This window comes from Scleropages formosus, chromosome 10, assembly GCF_900964775.1.
Source record: "Scleropages formosus chromosome 10, fSclFor1.1, whole genome shotgun sequence".
Taxonomy (NCBI): Eukaryota; Metazoa; Chordata; class Actinopteri; order Osteoglossiformes; family Osteoglossidae; genus Scleropages; species Scleropages formosus.
Window position 1 is genome coordinate 11,070,117 of NC_041815.1, and position 18,404 is coordinate 11,088,520.

General features: G+C 47.6%; 1 protein-coding gene across 1 annotated transcript; it reads left to right on the forward strand.

Moving 5' to 3' along the window:
- The first annotated feature begins 1,090 nt into the window (after positions 1–1,090).
- Positions 1,091–11,593, forward strand: LOC108938285 (transcription factor E2F5-like). Its single transcript, XM_029255550.1, is given in 7 exon segments — positions 1,091–1,216; positions 1,874–1,988; positions 3,727–3,911; positions 9,371–9,389; positions 9,690–9,754; positions 10,387–10,626; positions 11,384–11,593. Coding segments are annotated over 7 exon segments (960 nt in total).
- Positions 11,594–18,404: the final 6,811 nt, after the last annotated feature.

Genomic DNA, 18,404 nt, shown 5'->3' on the forward strand with positions numbered 1-18,404 from the left:
TTATTCATGTCATCACATTCTTGTCCCGGGTTATTGGTTCAACTGTTTTTTTTGTCCAGGATCCATTTTCCTCTATAGAAATAATTATTTCGCTCAGGGGGATGCAGTGGGCAGCGGTATTGGCTGTGTTCTGCTCTCGGGCAGGTCTGGGGTTTGAGTCCTGCTTGGGGTGCTCTGCGAGGGACTGGTGTCCAGTCCTGGGTATGTCTCCTCCCCCTTCAGCCCTGCGCCCTGTGCTGCTGGGTTAGGCCCTGGTGCGCCAACGCCGCTTGGGACATGTGGTTTCAGGCAGTGTGTGGGTGTATTTCCGTCACAACGGGAATTCGCTTCACAAAGTGATTCAATTGAACAACCCCGTCAGGCGAGGGATGGTGGTATAGAGATATGCTAATTGTATTTTAGAATAGAGCTGTAATAAAGTAATGGCAGAATCCCCTCATTTTTGCTATTATTTTTAACTGTTATCCAAACTAAATTCATAGAGATATTTTGTTCTTCTAGAATGCCTATGGTCATTTACACGGCTCATTAAGGTACTAGAGGACAGGTGTCTGATTGCCTGACAACTGTAATCCAACGTTACTTCCTTTCATTTAAATCAAAGTTTTTTGAGCCATGGGGCTCTCTGAAGTAAATAAATGTGTAGATAAATCTGAAGTAGATAAAAGTGATTCAGAATGAATGAGACTCCTTGTGGTGTCCGAAAAGGAAGGTACACCGTTTGGAGGTTTCCCTGAAACAAAGCACTGGAACACTTGAAGTGTGCAAAACAAAGAGTTTATTAAGAACAGTAGCTCGTGTCACAACCTCACTTCACACTGCGGAACGTCATCTGCGTTTTTTGCGCAAAAACACCCCCGTTATATATAGTGCCGCCAATAACGGTTCCTGCTTCTTTTAGGAACTAACCAATGACAATTACCCTTTGTCAACTTACACCCTACAGGCCGGCAGGAACCTTTCTTTTACAGAACTCTCAAGGATTCGTTCTTGGTGTAAAACACCACACTCCTGACTGTTTGCCCCTGCCCTGTGCAATGGCTAGTTGAAGTGCTGGTAGGGAAAGTACACAACACCTCTCGCTGTGCTGATGGCTCAGTCTGCTAGCTCCAGCCCTCCTGGCCCAAGTTGCCATGAGAAAAGTTTGGGTCTGCTCGCCGTTAAGTTTGTGTCGTTGCTGCAGGAAGCTCGGAACGGCCTTCTCGATCTGAAAAGGGTAGCTAACTTTTCTTTTCAATTGATTTAAGTGCTCAAATTGGTCATTTATCAGCTGACTCCTGTGAGCGCGAGGTCGTGTCGAGCATCCACGTTTGCAGAACAAACTTTCAGCACCCATCCGACCTGTGCTGTGTGGCTGTTTTTCTTAACATGTTGTTTCCCCATTACCCCCTAGCTAAGTATGAAGTTCGCTTTTTTGTGTTTTACTTGTAAACTTGTTCTTCCATGTTTTTCCCTCAACTGACTTCTTTTTTTGTTGTGAACATGGAGCTCGCGACTGAGCCTATAGTACGGGCTAAAATTTCCTAGATGAAAACCTCATATCATGATGTGGTATATGGGTGGGTATAAAGTCACACTGCCAGATGAAATATTAATGTCACATCAAACTCCAGAAACGTTCCCGTTGACACAGTTTTTACCTCAGAAAAAGTAAAATTATGATTGCCAGCATTGGGCACATTGCACTGTCCCATTGTCCTCTTACACAATGTGTTTGTGGTAATGGGTTTTTTTATATTTTGACAATGACACATCCCCATTTCCTGTTGTATGTTTACAAATTGAAAATAGGGCTCATTTTAGAGTCCCTAAAAGTGGTTTAACTCCTTATCCACGAATACAAAGGACTGCTCCATGATGTTTCTTTTGACAGGCGTCAGACAACCTGGCAGTGAGGCAGAAGAGGAGGATTTACGATATCACCAATGTCCTCAAAGGAGTGGGCCTCATTGAGAAAAAAACAAAAAACATTATCTAGTGGAAGTAAGGCATTGCACTGGTCGTGGGGACCCTAGTAAAGGGCACTATGGTGATGCATCCCCAGAGATTTATTTTTCTCCTTTTTGTAATTCATTGCCAGAAGTTTTTTGCTTTCCTCTCTTCAACTGCCACTTAGGTGGTGTCCTCATATCATTGTCTTTGTTTTTATCTTTCTCCCATTCTGTGCCACTTATTCAGTATCGAGTCACCCTCGGAAGAGTTCTTGATTTTAAAAAAAAAAAAAAAAAAATTAATCAATTGCATTGAACTTTTTTAAAAATGAGTTTTTAGCTTTTGTTTTCATGTAGTTCCTTTTGTACATTTACATTTCTTCACTTAGCTGGCCATTCCCTCTACAGCAACTTAGTTATTCATACATATATAGAGAGTATACCACTTATAGTGATTTACTGTAGAGGAGACAGAAACAGAGGGGCTGTATGTAGCTAGTGCCAGGAATGGTCAGCCCATTCATCTGTGGCACAGTGAAGTGGCTCTTTTAATTGAATCTGGGAACACCGTAGTGTCCTGCTGGAAGAACTAGGCCAGAAAAACAGTCACTAATTACAGCTCCCATTTAAAACCACTTTTAATGGGTGGCAATAATGACCACTCAGTATCCTTCTAATGTGATAATATAGTACTGTTAAAGGAAAGTATAGTGCTGTGTCCTGCCTTAAGAGAGGAACCTGCAGGTTTGAATCAGCCAGCTTTCTTATGCTAAACATACAGGACTATGAGACAGCGCATACTATTTTTTGCACTGCACTTCTGCATTTAATCATTTAGCTGATGCTTTCCTCCAAAGCAATTTGCACTGTTAAGCTACATACAATGATTTTCCTATTCATACAGCATTACATTATGTAACGATCCGGCTAAGCTAATGAGTTAGCCCAGATCCTCACGTGGATTCCAGAAAGGCGTAAAATCATATAAATCCAGATGGACACGGACAAAAGGACGCTCTTCTTTTTAATATCTTGTGGGAAACTATGGATAACATATTTCACACAGCTGTCCTTACAATAAAATAACCAACATTAAAGCAATCTCCAAAACGTGCGAGGCACAAAAGGTGTACACGGCCACGTATATCAGCCTGCGCGCCCGGGAGCCAGCATCGAGGGGGCGGAGCAACCCCTTAGTCTCCACCATGATACGTCATCATTACAATTAGCAGAAAGAGAGACATAGATGCAGATGTGTGAAGTACTGTAGAAGAGCAATTTGTTTCTTTCCACCATATGAACCAAAGTCATGACCTCTTTGAGGTCTTCAGCCCCTTTGCACTTACATTTATTTACTTGCTAGTTCTGACTGCTGCTTTGATTGGCAGCTTTGCTGTGTTATTTGTTACATTTCTATTGATGTCACTGACACTTTTATCCCAAATGAGTTAGTGGTAAGCTACTTAGTTATTTATCCATTTACTGTAGAAATTTAGGGTAAGTACCTTGCTTAATGGTATTGCAGCTGGGTGCAGCACTTGAACCCATGACCAGGTGGTCAGAAGGTAGCAGCTCTAAGCACTAGGCTACTAGCACAATAGCTACCTTCATCAAGGGTGTTACAGGGTATTACAGCAGGAGAACCTGGGTCTGTTGAGTCCTAAGGTGGTGGGTCTAACCACTACACTCCCTGCTACCCCTTTTACATACAGTAAAAAGGTCACCAAGATGGGTGTACACTCTCCCTGACGCAACCTGAAGTTCCATATCTTCTCTGTGCTGTCTCCCTCAAAAGGTGAAAGCGCAGGGTACCAGACCAAGGAGGTTCTAGAGCAGGTTCAGCTTCTGAAGACTCACATTGCAGAGTTGGTGGCTAAGGAGGAGAACCTGGATAGTCACAAGTCCTGGATGCAGCAGAGCATGAAACTCATGGATGATGACCCTGCACACAACAAATATCTTTTTTTTTTTTGTGCCTCCATAGGCAATAATACTGTAATAGCGCTGAGGGGAGTAAATGTGTAAAAAGTTGGCATTAGTGTTTATGTGTGTGTACATAGTTGTGTGCGGTTTCTGATTGGTTGTCGTTCTATTTATGTTCAGTGTTTGAGAGTGGAATTCTGGGGAGTCCCAGGGGGAACCCCTTAACCATGGGGCGCAGCAGGGGGGCTGGGAGTGACCCAGGGGGATTCTCAAGTGTTCTGTGTGACTTGTATTGTTTGAAGTGTCTTTGTTAAGATTGCTGCAAAGAGACATGTACGCTTCTAATAAAAAGCATGTTTCTTTTACCCTGAGCCGGTTTCCAGTAGCTCCATTGGGGGACACTACATTGGTGTCAGAAGTGGGATAGAGCACGGTTTGAGCGAACAGACCCAGAGAACACACCGCCGAAGAGAACATTCTCGGGAGATAGAAGACATTCGCCAGAAGACTGCGGAATTGCTGACCGCTCTGGAGCAGCTGGGGGGGATCACTGCCACCGCGCTGGCGAGAAGCTCCTCCTGTGACAGCGTGTGAAGAAAGAGGTATTCCCCAACCACTGCCCAGCATGCCAGCTTCGGGGGAAGCACTGCAGCGAACAGTGCTCCGCCTGCCGCAGTATTCGGGAACGGAGCTGTGGGAAACTTACGAGGCACAGCTCCGCCTCGCAGCGCGGCACAACGGCTGGGACGCGGCAACTACAGCAACACAGCTGGGGCTAGCCTTAGAGGGGAAAGCGCTGACTGTGCTGCTGGACGTGAGAACGGACCAACACCACGAGCTGCCCGTGCTCATGGCTGCCCTGAGATGCCGTTTTGGCCAACAAGAAACAGCGGACTATTACCGCGGGCAGCTCACAATGAAGCGACGCATCAAAGGAGAAGCCCTTGGAGCACTGGCTGCAGATATCTAGCTCTGGCGTACCCACAATACCCCGGAGCTATCCAAGAGACTTGGCGCTGCAGGCATTCCTCCAAGTGCTTGCCCCAGAACGCCTGCAGCAGCGCATCAGGCTTGCCGTCCCAGCTAACCTGAAAGAGGTTCCGTGCGAGGCGGAACACGCGGAAGCCGTCCTAAGGGAAGCGAAAGAGCCCGGTCATTCTTGCTGCTCCCTGGAGGACGTCACTGATGACGAGGCAGAGGGAGAAGTTGCATGCCAAGTCGAGGCACCCCCTGCACGCCAACCGCCGCCCATCATCTGCTGGCATTGTTGGAAGCTAGGTCACCAGGTGCGTCACTGCAGAGAGCCCACCTCCATGTCGTCTCAGGGAAATGGCAGAGGGGTTTTGCCCTGTGACTCTGCCCCCTCTTGGAGTGCACCCTCGTTCCCGGTGGGACGCCTGGGGAAACTCCGCTGCCTCCGGCTGCCCTGCCTAATAGAGGGCGTGCCCTGCGAAGCCCTCGTGGACACGGGGTCTACAATCTTGATCATCAGCACCGGGGTGCTGCTTGGAATGGCACACCGTCCCCCCAAGAGATGGACTGAGGTGTCAGCGAGCCTGTGCACAGTCACAGGAAAGACCATGGCGATGTGGGGGAAAAGACGTTTCTGCGTGTCTGTGGGCAACCAGCTACTGGAGCACGAGTTCTGGCTCGCGGAGATCCAGGATCCGTGCATTGTAGGAATCGACCTCCTAGCCAAGTCGGGGGCGGTGCTGGACCTGGGCAGACGGTCGCTCCAGCTGGCAGATGAGACCATTGCCCTCACTCACACACGGTGGTGGCAGAAGATCCTCAAGGCACGCGCCCTCTTTGCCAGTTCGGCGATGGAGGGAGAGCCCGAGGCACACAGCAGGGGCGCTGCCGGTGCGGGCCGCGTCACACAGCCCTCAGCTGCAACTCGCGAACCGGTGCAGATGCTGTGGCAGTACAGTGGGTCTGAGTTAAAAGAGAGTCAGCAATAGCAGTTGAGAGAGCTCCTGGATGCTTTCATGGACATCTTCGTGGCCAGGGACGAAGACTGCACATTGAGACGGGGCGCGGCCCCCATCTGCCTGCGGCCGCATTGCCTACCGCTGGCGAAGAGGCAGATTGCAGAGGAAAAGGTGAGGGAGATGGCAGCAGCAGGCATCATTGAGCCCTCGAGCAGCCCCTGGTCAGCGCCAGCGGTCCTGGTGCAAAAGAAGGAGGGCAGCTGGCAGTTCTCCGTGGATTATCGTCGTCTGAATGCGGTAACCAAACAGGACTCCTACCCTCTACCGCGCATTGACGATGTGTTGGACTGTATCGCGGGGTCGCAGTGGTTCAGCTCTCTGGACCTGCGGAGTGGCTACTGGCAGGTCGCTTTGGCGCCGGAGGCCCGCGAGAAGACTGCATTCATCCTGGGGTGGGACCTCTGGCACTTTACGGTCATGCCTTTCGGCCTCTGTAATGCGGCCGCCACCTTTGAGCAGCTGATGGAGCGGGTCCTCTCAGATGTGCCCAGGAGCCAGTGCATTGTCTACCTGAACGACCTGCTGGCGCATGCCTCCTCCTTTGAGTCTGAGCTGATGAATCTGAAGGAGGCGTTCACTGTCATCCGTGTGGCTGGGCTGAAGCTGTACCCCGCGAAGTGCAACCTCCTCCAGTGGCAGGTGAAATCCCTGGGCCACGTCGTGGATGCAAACGGAGTGTCCATGTACCCCGACAAGGTGCGGCAGGTGTGAGACTGGCCAACCCCAGAGAACGTGTCGGAATTGCAGAGCTTCCTGGGGCTGGCGTCGTATTATCGCCACTTCGTGCACGGTTTTGCAGACACCGCAGCACCGCTGAACCGCCTCACTGCTAGGGGCACCCCGTTCGAGTGGACCCCTGAGTGTGCAGCCCCTTTTCATCGCCTGAGGGAGGCTCTGGCGTCTGCCCCTGTCCTGGGTCTCCTGATTCCTGGGAGGGCTTTCATCGTGGACACAGACACCAGTGATCGAGGCATTGAAGCAGTGTTGTTGCAGGCGGGAGTTGGAGATGAGAGGGTGGTTGCATTCTACAACCATCGGCTGAGTTGCCTGGAGAAGAACTACTGTGTCACATGGCAAGAGCTCCTGGCTGTGGTGGCAGGGATTAAACATTTCCGTCCCTACCTCTACGGGACCAGGTTCCTGCTGCGGACCGACCATGCCTTGGTCATGTGGCTCCTAAATTTCAAGGAGCTGGAGGGGCAGATAGTGCGGTGGCTGGAACTGCTGCAGGGATATGACTTTGAGGTCCAGCACCGGCCAGGACGCCTGCATGCCAACGCCGACGCACTTTCTCAGCACCCTTGCAGCACAGGCTTGTGCAGGCACTGCGATCAGCTGGAGGAGCGGCGGGCAACTGCAGACGAGACCTGCGCTGCGCTGGCGGCAGATGCTGCAAGCGATGGGGGATCCGCTGACGACACAGAGCTGTTCCGCCAGGCCCAGGAAGCCAATCCAGAACTGGCGGTGGTGCGGGGCTTCCTACAATTAGGGCAGTGCCCGCCTTGGACTGCTGTGACCCCACACGGACCCACCGTCAAGTCGTACTCCTCACAGTGGGACAGCCTTGCCGTGAGGGGGGGCTGTTGTATTGGCGTTGGGAGGGGCCGGTTTCTGGCCAAGTCCTGTGGCAGCTCCTCGTCCCCCCGTAGCCTCAGGGAAGTCGCGTTGCAGTGAGTGCACGGTCCAGCTGGCATTGGGCACTTTGGTGTGGCGAAGACGCTGCACCGGCTGTGCCAGTGGTTTCACTGGGCGGGGTGTCGTCAAGACGTGGAGCTGTTCGTGCACTGCTGCAATACCTGCACGGCACGTAAGGGCCCCAGCGTCCGGTCACATGCCCTCCTGCAACAACTTCAGTCGCGCGCCCCAATGGAGCACGTGGGCGTGGACGTGCTGGGACCCTTTCCCCGCACTGATTGGGGGAACCGCTATGTGCTCGTGGCCATAGACTATTTTACCAAGTGGCCTGAGGCATACGCGGTGCCGGACCAGAGTGCTGTGACCACGGCGGAGTGGTTGGTGGAGGAGATGTTCTGCCATTTTGGGGCACCGGAGGAGCTGCACAGTGACCAGGGCAGGAACTTTGAGTCACAGGTCATGGAAGAGGTGTGTGACCAGCTGGGGGTGCGGAAGACGCGCACCATGCCCCTTCATCTGCAGAACGATGGTCTGGTGGAGCGTTTCAACCGGGCACTCACCACGCAGCTCTAAGTGCTCACCTCCCGACATCAAGCAACTGGAACAGACACCTGCCCCTGGTCCTGTGAGCGTGCCGCTCTGCTGTCCAGGAGTCCATGGGCTGCAGCCCCGCCCTGCTCATGTTTGGACGTGAGCTGAGGACTCCGGTGGACTTAGCTTTCGGCAGCCCGCCGGAGCCTGAGGTGAGGGGTGAAGCGGGTCCGGAGTACCTTCAGCAAGTGCGGCGGCATTTGGAGTCTGCGCACGCTTTTGCCAGGCGCCATCTGACGGAGGCGGGGGGGGGCGGCAGAAGCGCGTGTATGACACGCAGTGTCGTGGGTGCCCCCTGGCCCAAGGAGACCGGGTGTGTGTATACAACCCCCGGAGGAAACGCGGCCTCTGCCCTAAGCTCGTGGACAGCTGGGTGGATCCCTGCATGATCCTGGATCGGCTGTCAGACGTCGTTTACAGGGTGTAGATGGGACCCGGGTGTCGGCCGGTGGTTCTACACCATGACAGACTCACCCTTACCACCCCAAGGAACCTGCGCTGGGGCCTCCCGAGGCGAGTCCACCGGTTCCAGCGGGCTCATTGCCTCTCCACAGACCTAAGAGGGCACGCAGGTTGCCTCTGCGCTTCAGGGACTTTGTGCTTTCGGGATCGACAGTCGCCGGGACAGACGACTGCTAAAGGGGGGGCAATGTAACGATGCTGAGGGGATTAAATGTGTAAATAGTTGGCATTAGTGTTTATGTGTGTGTACATAGTTGTGTGTGGTTTCTGATCGGTTGTCGTTCTATTTATGTTCAGTGTTTGAGAGTGGAATTCTGGGGAGTCCCAGGGGGAACCCCTTAACCACGGGGTGCAGCAGGGGGGCTGGGAGTGACCCAGGGGGATTCTCAAGTGTTCTGTGTGACTTGTACTGTTTGAAGCGTTTTTGTTAAGATTGCTGCAAAGAGACATGTATGCTTCTAATGAAGAGCACGTTTCTTTTACCCCGACTCCCAAGCCAGTTTCTAGTAGCTCCATGGGGGGATGCTACACTACAGCAATGTGATAGAGCTACACTGATGGTCGAACAAGTGCTAAGTTGGAGAGTACTCTGGTTTAACCTTTAGCTGGTCAGTATGAATAAACTTCAAGCGTCATATTATCTAAATGAGCTGTATTTCATTGTTGTGATGCAAGTGTTCTAAGCATTAAAGCGAATTTAGTCTGCATAAACAGACTTTTTGAAATTCAAGTGATAAGCTTTTTTTAAAGTCAATATTTATACATCAAATGAACAGAACCAGTGTCAGGGTTTTAAAAAATAAAAAAAAGTCCTTAACTTTGTCCATGTTTAAATACATTTGTAATGTCTTCAGCGGTAAGTAAGCTATTTAGAATGGTATTGTAACATGTTTCTTTCAGGAAAAACAAAAAAGGCAGATCATATTCAAGATCCAAAATAAATTGCAGGCTACTGTTCATTATTTGTTGAGGTCTGCAGATGAATTTATTTTCAGTCATGATTAACTGGATTTTCTTATGACAAATACTTGAAGGCTAAAATGTCTTCATGGTGCCACTCCATATTTCTTGTTTTACAACTCCTATAACATCCATCGATTGCATGTTATTCTTTCTGCAGTTTAATGCTGAACTCTAAGTTCTCTGTTTGGAACAGGTGACAACTTATTGGCTGTTGTTGCACCATCTGGGACCCAGGTGGAGGTACCTATGCCAGAGATGGTACGTCGTAGACTTCTCTAAATTGGAACTCAAAAAATGCTTGTTGCTGACAATGACTTAGTATTTAGATCTGTTTCCAGTTGTTCGTACATCAACTTGAGTTATTTGACTAGCTGTTCAATCAATGACTTCTACTCAATTTAACTTTGAGGGATTTCAGTTTTTTTTCTATTATTTTATTGCTTAGCAAAAGCCTTTATTCAGAAATTTTACAATTTAACCCAGTTGTAATTCATCAGTAATTTTACTCAAGTTTAATTGTCATGGGTACTATAGCAACCCTCTTCCTGGATTTGATCCTTTTGGTCGTTAACTAATATTCTGCTAAACACTCTAGTTTTTAATTATTATTCTGATTTAATTCCAATAATATTCACTACGTATTTTATTCAGGTTTATCTGGTATGCAATTGCTCAAGTGTTTAGTAATCATTAAAATAATTGGTTTTAACTTTTAAAAAACGTATTTACCAATATTTTCACAGCTAGGATGGTTGTCACAATGACATCAAGTCATTTTCTTATGACTGAAATAAAATCACATTGTTGGTCCCTGTTGTGTTTCTAAGGTGAGTAGCCAGTTTACTGTTAAGTTCATATGTGTAGATGTTCTTGCTTTTCTTCTACCTCAGGTTTCTAATGGGCAGAAGAAATACCAGACAAATTTTAGGAGTCAGTCAGCACCCATCCAGGTCGTTCTGGTCAATCAAGAGACCAGTTCTTCCAAGCCAGTCGCCTTCTGTGTCCCGCCTCCTGATGACATCATGGCGCTAGCCGGAATGCAGAAGTACCCCCTAGCTGACCTCTGTATCCCAACTGACCATAAGGCCTTGAGGCTAGACCAGCAACTCAGCAGCACCTCTACAGCTGATGTACATATGGGTGAGCACTTCCTATCATCTTTGTTCCAGACTTGTTTCCACAAGGTTCTGTATACATAAATAAGTATGCATTGGTTGAAGTTTTACAGTCATTTGACAATATTTTTCCTATCTACTGTTGTAAAAGCTGAACACATTTGGTTAAATTTTTGTTTTGAAGAACTGTAGAACAAAGGTTTGTAACTGTGGTCTTAGTAAACCCTTGACTGTACTCATTTTTTGGTGTGATTTAACCATTGATTGAATGAATTAAATGCCGCAAACTACTTTGAACCAGGTGTTACTAGAGAATTTATCATTTATGTTTATTCATTCAGCAGACACTTTTCTCCAAAGGGACGTGTAATTCAGGGTAACAGTTTTTCGTCATATCAGACTAAACTGATGTTGGATAAAGAAAACGATTACATGTGTTGGCCAGCAATGTATACTTTTTTCATTCATTTAGGTTACACCGTTAATCTGTTACAATAGTTTGCCCATTTTTATAGCTGGGTAAGTTTATTTGTAATGATCTGGGTTAAGCACCTTGTTCAAGGGTACTACAGCAGATTCAATATTTGAACTTGGGTCTTTATAGTCCAAATCAGTGGCTCTGTATCTCACCAAACCATAAGGACTGTTCTGAAAGCACCCAGAGCTACACTGAAGGGAGTGAGATTTTGATATGCAATTGTAAATCAGCATTATGGTAGGTAGATGACATTTCAGCATGCACACCCATTTTGCCCTATCACTTCCTCCACAGACTGCAAACTCCAGTCCAAATCCTTGCTTGTTGAAGCCCACATCAGTGACCTGCCCAGTGGTCATCTCGGAGACTGGTGGCCAGCAGCATATAAGTGGTGGCCATGACCAGTCTGTGCCAGGCCTGGATGTGAGCAGCCTTTTAAAGCTGAACATGGTGGACCAGCTGACAGAAGATCAAGAAGGTATGGATTTATTTGTCATGGAGTAAGGCAGTATTTACAGTAGCTGGCATATATATATATATATATATATATAGAAAAAAAAAAAAAAAACCCACTCGCCCCCTTTTTTGCGGGCGGTCTTACTCCTTCAAGCTCGGGTCCTCTACCAGAGACCTGGGAGCTTGAGGGTTCGCGCAGTATCTTAGCTGTTCCTAGGACCGTGCTCTTCTGGACAGAGATCTCGGATGTTGTTCCTAGGATCTGCTGGAGCCACTCTCCCAGCTTAGGGGTCACAGCCCCAAGTGTTCCGATTACCACGGGGACCACTGTTGCCTTCACCTTCCACATCTTTTCTAGCTCCTCTCTCAGTCCTTGGTATTTCTCAAGCTTCTCATGTTCTTTCTTTCTGATGTTGCCATCGCTTGGAATGGCAACATCTATCACTACGGCTTTCTTCCTCTGTTTGTCCACCACTACTATGTCCGGTTGGTTAGCCATTACCAGTTTGTCAGTCTGGATCTGGAAGTCCCACAGGATCTTAGCTTGATTATTCTCGACCACCCTTGGGGGGTGTATCCCACTTTGATCCTGAGACTTCCAGCCCATACTCGGCACAGATGTTCCTGTACACTATGCCAGCCACTTGGTTATGGCGTTCCATGTATACCTTGCCTGCTAGCATCTTACACCCTGCTGTTATGTGCTGGATTGTCTCAGGGGCATCTTTGCACAGCCTGCACCTGGGGTCCTGCCTGGTGTGGTAGACCCCGGCCTCTATTGATCTTGTACTTAGAGCTTGTTCCTGTGCTGCTATGATTAGTGCCTCTGTGCTGTCTTTCAGTCCAGCTTTGTCCAGCCACTGGTATGATTTTTCGATATCAGCCATTTCTTCAATCTGCCGGTGGTACATACCGTGTAGGGGTTTGTCCTTCCATGATGGTTCCTGTTCTTCCTCGTCCTCCTTCTCGGGTTTCTGCTGCCTGAGGTATTCACTAAGTATCTCATCAGTTGGGGCCATCTTCCTGATGTAGTCAAGGATCTTTGTTGTTTCATCCTGGATAGTGGCTCTGACGCTCACTAGTCCTCGGCCTCCTTCTTTCTGCTTAGCGTACAGCCTCAGGGTGCTGGATTTGGGGTGAAACCTTCCATGCATTGTCAGGAGCTTCCTTGTCTTGATGTCAGTGGTTTCTATCTCCTCTTTTGGCCAGCTTATTATGCCAGTGGGGTATCTGATGACCGGCAGAGCGTAGGCGTTGATAGCCCGGACCTTGTTCTTCCCATTTAGCTGACTTCTCAGGACTTGCCTTACTCTCTGCAGGTATTTGGCGGTTGCTGCTTTCCTTGCGGCCTCTTCATGATTCCCATGCGCCTGCGGGATTCCAAGGTACTTGTAGCTGTCCTCAACATCTGCTATGTTGCCTTCTGGTAGTACAGTCCCCTCAGTTCTGACTACCTTCCCTCTCTTTGTTACCATCCGGCTACACTTATCCAATCCGAATGACATTCCGATGTCATTGCTGTAGATCCTGGTGGTGTGGATCAGGGAATCGATGTCTCGTTCACTCTTGGCATACAGCTTGATGTCATCCATGTAGAGGAGGTGGCTGATGTTTACTCCATTCCGTAGTCGGTATCCGTAGCCAGTCTTGGTGATGATCTGGCTGAGGAGGTTCAGGCCTATGCAGAAGAGCAGTGGGGACAATGCATCTCCTTGGTAGATGTCGCACTTGATGGTGACTTGCGCAGTTTGCTTGGAGTTGGCCTCTAGGGTTGTTTTCCACTGCCCCATTGAGTTCCTGATGAAGGCTCTTAGTGTCCTGTTGATCTTGTATAGTTCTAAGCATTCCAGGATCCATGAGTGAGGCATCGAGTCATAGGCTTTCTTGTAGTCAATCCAGGCGGTGCACAGGTTGGTCTGCCTGGTCTTGCAGTCTCGAGTGACTGTTCTGTTTGCCAGTAGCTGGTGTTTTGCTCCTCCGGTGTTTCTACCAATTCTTTTCTGGGCCCCGCTCATGTATTGAGCCATATGCCTGTTCATCTTAGCCGCTATGATACCTGAGAGCAGCTTCCATGTTGTGCAGAGGCAGGTTATCAGGCAATAGTTGGATGGGACTGCTCCTTTCTGGGGTCCTTCAGGATCAGGACTGTCCGGCCTTCTGTTAACCATTCAGGGTGGGTCCCATCCATTAGCAGCTGGTTCATTTGTGTTGCCAGGCGCTCATGGAGTGCAGTTAGCTTCTTTAGCCAGAAGACATGGATCATGTCAGGGCCTGGTGCTGTCCAGTTCTTCATACTTGAGACTCTTTCTTGGATGTCTGCCACTGTGATGGTTACTGGATCCTGTGGTCTGCTCTTAGATCCACTAGCCACTGGGCTTTGTTGTTATGTGATGCCTCCTTCTCCCATATGTTTTTCCAGTATTGCTCAGTCTCCAACCTTGGTGGGTCCGCTCTCATGTTATTACCCTGCCACTGAGAGTACACTTTGGATGGTTCTGTGGAGAACATCTGGTTTATTCTTCTGCCCTCTATCTCTCTTGTGTACCTCTTCAGGCAGTTAGCCAAGGCTGTGAGTCTTTGCTTGGCAGTTTCTAAGGCCTCAGGTATAGACAGCTTGCTGTATTTCTTAGACAGGGTCTTCATCACGCCTTTCTGCAGTTCCTATAGTTGGCTAACTTCCCTTCGTGCTGCCTTGATCTTGGCCTCTAGCCTTCTTTTCCATGGAGGATACTGCTTCTTATGCTTGGTATTCATCTTGTATCCAAGCATCTCAAGGATCACTGTTGCTGTGTTGTACATCAGTTGGTTGGTCTCAGTGATGGTCACAGTAGGGATTGTTCATAGTGCTGCATTCACATCTTCTAGTAGACTTTCAGTAGGTACTTCACTTGGTCTTGGCAATCGGCCACAGGGGCTCCAGGTGTTCTTCTTAGCCAAGATCTTATCTCTTAGGTCAGCTGCTCTTGCATTCAGCTTACAAGGGCTCAGTACCCAATCTTGGAGTGTGGGGATGATGTTATCTGCCCCCTGACCCATCCTGGCTCCCCCTCGCCATAACATTTGTGTTGTACCTATTTTAATCTCTAGTTGTGATAGCAGTTATTGGAACACTGAGCTACTAGTTGTTTAGACATTAGTCTTGATGTTCAGTTTCAAAGTATCCATAGGTCCCACATCCTCTTCATATAACCCCTTTCACTGGGGTTACTTGTGTAGTAGCATTCCAACAGTTCCCTATTCTCATCTCTTGTCCATGCATGCCTTGTTCTAGTTCCAGTAGCCCACTTATCATCAATATGTCCTGGTTCCCCAACATCTGGCACAGACCTTGTTAATCCAGGCAACATCTGAGCCAGCATGACTCTCTTTGTTTGTTTCACTCTCATATCCAAGGTAGGCAGAGCCAAGCATAAAGAGGTCTTGCCTAAGGACCCCCTACTGGAGGTAGGCCATGACCAGGATTCAAACCCCAGTTTTCCCATGTGAAAGGCAGCAATCTTACCACTACACTATTCAGCCACTCATTTATATATACATACATATAAAAAAATTTTAAAAAAAGTGTGTCTGTGTCTGGGGGTGCGGTGGCGCAGTGGGTTGGACCGCAGTCCTGCTGTCCAGTGGGTCTGGGGTTCAAGTCCCGCTTGGGGTACCTTGCGACGGACTGGCGTCCCGTCCTGGGTGTGTCCCCTCCCCCCCCCCTCCGGCCTTACGCCCTGTGTTGCCGGGTAGGCTCCGGTTCCCCGTGACCCTGTAAGGGACAAGCGGTTCTGATAATGTGTGTGTGTGTGTGTCTGTGTCTCATCTCATCAAAGTAAATTTCTTTTTGCCTTTGTTTTCCTAATGAGTACTGTTGACCTAATTTGCATGTTTGATATTAAAGGAGCACTTGCTGTAGTGGAAATGGGAGTTAGGCAAATCTTGCTCTTAGTAGATTTGTTTAAATTTTGTACCTTCTTGGTTAAGTCTCTTTCTGTTTGTAGAAAGAATAGCTTCTAATGTAATTGTTGTCCAGGTATGGACATTTGAAGTTCTCCTAAAGCTCTGCTTTTTAATAGTACCTCTTTATTGTTTTCTGGAACCACTTGAATTCAGTTCCAGTATGACCTGTGTGCTAAGTGGAAGGCTAATAATAAAACCTGCAGGAGTCTGGTCAACAGAGTTGGGGTCCATGATTACAAAGTAAAATGTCTTCTCTCCACCTTAGAATGTGAATAATGTGAGACTGGAATCTGCTGCCAATATTAAGTTTTATTGCCAGTCAGAGGAATGCCAACTGCTTGTTTCTCTGTGTGAAAAGCCCCCCCCCTTTCTTCAGTGTTATACATTGAAACTGCTGCAATATCAGACCACTAATTGTTGAATCTACTTTTCTTTATTTAGATTTAAGAACAAGTGTCTCCATTACAGGGGGGGCGCGGTGGCACAGGGGGTTGGACCGGGTCAGACCGGGTCCTGCTCTCTGGTAGGTCTGGGGTTCGAGTCCCGCTTGGGGTGCCTTGCAGCGGGCTGGTGTCCCGTCCGGGGTGTGTTCCTTCCAGCCTTACGCCCTATGTTGCTGGGTGGCTCCGGTTCCTCACAACCCCATATGGGACAGAAAGTGTGTGTGTGTGTGTGTGTGTGTGTGCGTCCATTACTCCTTTTTAAATATGTGAAGGATCTGATTTTCCGGGGCACTACTATGTAGAGTAACGTAGACATATGTATATATTTTTCAATGACCTAAATAGTGCCTTTTTATAGCACTTTTCTTCATCTCTTTTTCTTCACTGTGTGAGACATTGTTTTTGCACGTTACTTTATTGAACCAAAGTTTAATAAATACTAAATATTGATTTGCCTTGTGGGGGTGCGGTGGCGCAGTGGGTTGGACCGCAGTCCTGCTGTCCGGTGGGTCTGGGGTTCAAGTCCCGCTTGGGGTGCCTTGCGATGGACTGGCGTCCCGTCCTGGGTGTGTCCCCTCCCCCTCCGGCCTTACGCCCTGAGTTGCCGGGTAGGCTCCGGTTCCCCGTGACCCCGTATGGGGCAAGCGGTTCTGAAAATGTGTGTGTGTGTGTGTGATTTGCCTTTTGTGATACTGTTTCTGCAGATCTGAAAGTTTGGGCTCATTGTAATGTGAATACTGATATCATAGAATGACATATTTGGACTTGCAATGCACTGTGAATTAAGGGCCTGTGACTGTTTCTGCGTGTTTACCTAAGTGTAAAATACTCAATGTGTAAAGGGACTTAAATGGAATGGTGTGCATGCACTGTGAAAACCAGTCAAGGGTATATTCACAAACTACACAAACCTAAACCTCACTTTAGAACTGTCCACAGAAGGGTAAACCATAGTTACTGCAAAGTGGATTTCAATAACTAGCAGAAATCAAACATGTGTGAATTGCCCTACTTCTATTCCACCATGGTCACATCTTTTTTGGGAGACATTCGGAACATATTGTCAGCAACTACTTTTCCGATGGCATAGGTATGGTGGTAAAGAACTTCTCCCAGCCTAGGTTATGAGGTAGGGTACATCCTGAATCCTTGTTCATCATAAGGCAATTAAACACATAAAATTCAGTCATCAGTCAACTGGAAATACTTTACTGCACTGTGGGAGGAAAGATGAGGAGGGAAAATATTTAAACTCCACATAAACTGAGCTGGATTGAAACCCACAACCCAGGAGACGTGAGGCATCTGCATGATCCATTGCAATACTGTGCCTCCCTATATTTGGTGCTTAAGCAATGATCCTATGCTTTCAGAACAAGTTCAGTCTTCCCTGGGATCTGTTATAGAAGTTCTGAACTGTCTGTACTAAGAACTGGACCATTTAGTGTGAAAGAGATCCTTCAGTTCTTTCTGGAATGAAGTCAGCAGAAGATCTGTTTGGCACATTTTGTGTTTCAGAATATCCCATAAAAATTCAGTGACCGTCTCAGAAGGCAGCTCACAAGTAAGTTTAGCTGGTTAACTAGATAACTTTTTAAGTGATGGGGAATTGTTCAGCAGGAGAAATATTCTCTTGTATTTACAACTGTAGTCTGTGTTTGTCATGTTTATCAAAGTGTTCCAACTAACTAATATACCTTCAGGTGTTCATAAAGCCACTCTTATACAAGCAACAAGACTATATATCAATCATTTTACAGAGATTACATTCATTAAGAACATTAATGTTCTTACAACATTAAACTGGTGATTTGATTCATGTTACTATTGAAAGAACCAAACATGTTGTGTCCTGCTAAGACCTCATTGAATTTGTGTCCAGACAGGAAGAGACAGGCAAAATATCTCAGAATGGATCACACTGAGTCAGGCTGGAATGAGCACACCTAAAGTGACTCAGCCAGCTCGACCCACTATCTCTAGTGTTCTCCCAGCCCAGTCCCTTAACCACCTTGACCCCATTGTCAAGGGAGCCTCACCACCCTTCTAGCCCTATGCAAGTGTGCAGCCCACATGGCCAACATGAACAGTACACACGCCACAGGTGTACATGATGATAATTATAAACTGACATCATTCACATGAAAATGAATATAGACTTTTCAGCAGTCATTACATTTTGAGTTTACCTCATATGTAACATGCAGGGACCAAAGTATCTATCACAAGGACTGATGTTAAAATTGCACATACAGTATATCAGAAGATATTATGTTAAAACCAGTCAGTATTGGAACTTTGAATACTGGAGATTAAATAAATTATTTTCATCATGTATTTCAGCTTTCAGTTGGAGAAATGGCGAAAATGTTATTCCTGTTGTTATTACAATTAGAAAAAAATTCTGTTAGCATTGTTAATAGAAACGTCAAATACTCCTTGTTAGGGCACGCACTCACTGACTCACTGACTCA